The 3,001-nt window shown below is 55.6% G+C and overlaps 1 protein-coding gene across 1 annotated transcript in view; it reads right to left on the reverse strand.

The window, feature by feature from the left end:
* The window catches only part of C8H7orf26 (chromosome 8 C7orf26 homolog), a 22,937-nt gene that overhangs the window by 9,503 nt on the left and 10,433 nt on the right, over nucleotides 1-3,001 (reverse strand). Inside the window, exon 4 of the mRNA XM_026447595.1 lies at nucleotides 1,643-2,170. Coding sequence (XP_026303380.1) covers nucleotides 1,643-2,170 — 528 coding nt within the window. The remainder of the gene's footprint in view (nucleotides 1-1,642; nucleotides 2,171-3,001) is intronic.

Consider the following 3,001-nt stretch of genomic DNA (forward strand, 5'->3'; position numbering starts at 1 on the left):
AAAGTGCTGGGATTACAGGCTTGAGCCACCGCGCCCGGCCAATCCAGGGCCTTCTAAGTGAGGCTGGGTGACTGCAGCCAGTGGGCCCTGTTCCACAACCCCAGGGGTCACTTACCTGGCACAGAACTTCAGGGGGCAGGTGCATGAGGCCTAGCACATTGCGCTCATACCAGGGGTCCAGCATGCCGAGGTAGTGGGAGATGTCATTGGTGCTCTCCTCCCATGGGGTGGTGCCCAGCTCCTAGCCAGAGGAACAACAGTCATTCCCAGCTCCCCAGGAGGCCTGCCCATCCTAGTTCCAGGGCCTTGGATGGCATCCGCAGCCCCAAGCTGAGTTTCTCCCGGCCCTTGTGGAAGTATGACAACTTTCAGTCTTTGTCATATGGCAAAATGTCACGTCCAAGTGCAGGGAGTGAGGGCCAGGCAGGGGCAGGTGCACTGTCAACACAGGGGATTGCTTTCCATGACTTCCAATCGGCTTCCTTCAGGTAGCCAGAACTCTACATTACCACCCCACTGGCCCAGTCTGGGGACGTACTCCAGGGCTGGCGTGCCTAGGGGAGTCTGTCGGAGGTGAGGGCGTCTGGCTCCGAGGGGGTGGACAGGCACCAGGGCTGGTCCCATGACTTCGCTTCACAGGCACATAGAAGAACTGAAGTTTGAAGAACCGTGTGAGGAGTGGGCGATTGTTCTCCAGCCGCCTGGCAAGAAGAAGATAGTGAGAAGGGGGCCGGGCATGGTGGCTCACGCCTGTAATCCCAGCACTTTGGATGGCCAACGTGGGTGGATCACAAGGCCAAGAGTTCAAGATCATCCTGGCCAACATAGTGCAACTGTCTGTACTAAAAACACAAAAATTAGCCAGCTGTGGTGGCGCATGCCTGTAGTCCCAGCTATTCAGGAGGCTGAGGCAGGATAATTGCTTAAACCCAGGAGATGGAGGTTGCAATGAGCCGAGATGGCACCACTGCACTCCAGCCTGGACAATAGTGGGGGACTCCATCACAATAAATAAATAAATAAATAAAAATAAGACAAAATAGGCCGGGCGCGGTGGCTCAAGCCTGTAATCCCAGCACTTTGGGAGGCTGAAAAATGGGCGGATCACAAGGTCAGGAGATCGAGACCATCCTGGCTAACACGGTGAAACCCCATCTCTACTAAAAAAAAAAAAAAAAATACAAAAAATTAGCCGGGTGAGGTGGTGGGCGCCTGTAGTCCCAGCTACTCGGGAGGCTGAGGCAGGAGAATGGCGTAAACCCAGGAGGCGGAGCTTGCAGTGAGCCGAGATCCGGCCATTGCACTCCAGCCTGGGCAACAGAGCGAGACTCCGTCTCAAAAAAAAAAAGATAAAATAAAAAAGAAAACGGGTTCCTCGAAAGGAAAGCTATCTAGGCTCTCGAGGAGTCCCCAGTCCTGGGCGACACTAAGACCTCCCATCTGTGGGATGTTAGGACCCTGACGGGGTAAGCGGGGAGGGTGGAGTGCAGGGGGCGCGGCTGGGGCACCTTCCTCCCGTGTTCACTAGGAGGAAAAGAAGTCCTAAATGAAGCAAAAACAGTGTCTGTCCAGGAGCCCCTCTTTCCTTCTGCAGGGTGGTGGTGTCCCTGCACCAGGAGGCCTGGGCCAGGGAGGCACCCACCTCTCGTGCACAGCAGAGCTCCTGAGGCCATGGCCACCTGCAGAGCCTGCGCCAGCCGGTCCAGCGAGAGCTCGATCTCCTGGGAGGCGTTGAGGGGGTTCAGTTCATCCGCCAACCTGTTGATCTCCTCCACCAGCGGGACCATGTGGTCGAAGAGGACCAGCCCCAGGCGCCCGTACAGATTCTTCTCGGTCAGGTGCAGCTGCAGCGTCATGAGGACCTGCAGGACGCTGAGGTGGAGTTTCGAGTACAAGAGGTGGGAGTCTCTGTCCATCTCCATGCCCGGGTCCTTCGTGACCTTGTTGCTGACATGGCCATTGGATAAGGGGGGCTTCTTTCTCCTTTTGTAAGCCAGGGGGGCCTTCACGCACCAGCGGATCAATCCAACGAGCGGGGTGAGCTCTAAGAATCCTATTGGCAGATTGGCCGCAATCGGAGTATTTAAAAAAGTGATGAGAATCAACCTTGGGTCCTCAAAAATCCAGGTGACAATCATTTCAAGCAAGTCCATAGGTGGGATGAGGTCATCTGCAAATAAACACCATTAGGTCAGGAGTGCTCTTGGCCTTGAGGACAGGGAGAGAGGGAGCATGACCCCAGAGCCCACGGCACTGCCCGCCTGATGGTCCGGATCACGCCTCCTGGCTTAGCCGTCTTCTGTCTCCTTTCCTACAACGTCCACTCCAGGGGGACTGGGACTCTCATCTCAGTCACTGTCACATCCCAGTGCCCAGGACCCTGGAGCAAGGGAGAGGCTGCAGAAATACCTAAGTCTACAATTCCCTGGAACTCCATCATGCTTTGGAGAAATGTCCTCCTGCATGTTAATTCAGACAAAATTCCACTCTTTTTCTATCCCACACTGCCACACATCACCCCTTTCCTCCTGAGTATGTGTCCTCCCTGTGCTCAGTGTCTCCTGTATGGGGCAGTGGCAGCAATGGTGGCCTTCAGGGACCAGCTCAGAATCCCATCAGTCATCCGGCAGCTGCCAAGGGCTGCCCCAACCCCAGACCTGGAACCCTCATCTAAGCAACCCTAGGAGATATGATCCCTGAGACCTGGCAGGCTCTGTGGCCTAGACAGAGAAGAACAGATGGTGACACTTAGTCTGGGCCTCCTATGAGCCAAGCACAGGTCTCAACGCTCTACACAGACGAACGCATCTAACCCAGCACAGGTCTCAACGCTCTACACAGATGAACGCATCTAACCCAGCACAGGTCTCAAGGCTCTACACAGACGAACGCGTCTAACCCGGCACAGGTCTCAAGGCTCTACACAGACGAACGCGTCTAACCCGGCACAGGTCTCAAGGCTCTACACAGACGAACGCGTCTAACCCGGCACAGGTCTCAA

This window comes from Piliocolobus tephrosceles, chromosome 8, assembly GCF_002776525.5.
Source record: "Piliocolobus tephrosceles isolate RC106 chromosome 8, ASM277652v3, whole genome shotgun sequence".
Classification (NCBI taxonomy): Eukaryota; Metazoa; Chordata; class Mammalia; order Primates; family Cercopithecidae; genus Piliocolobus; species Piliocolobus tephrosceles.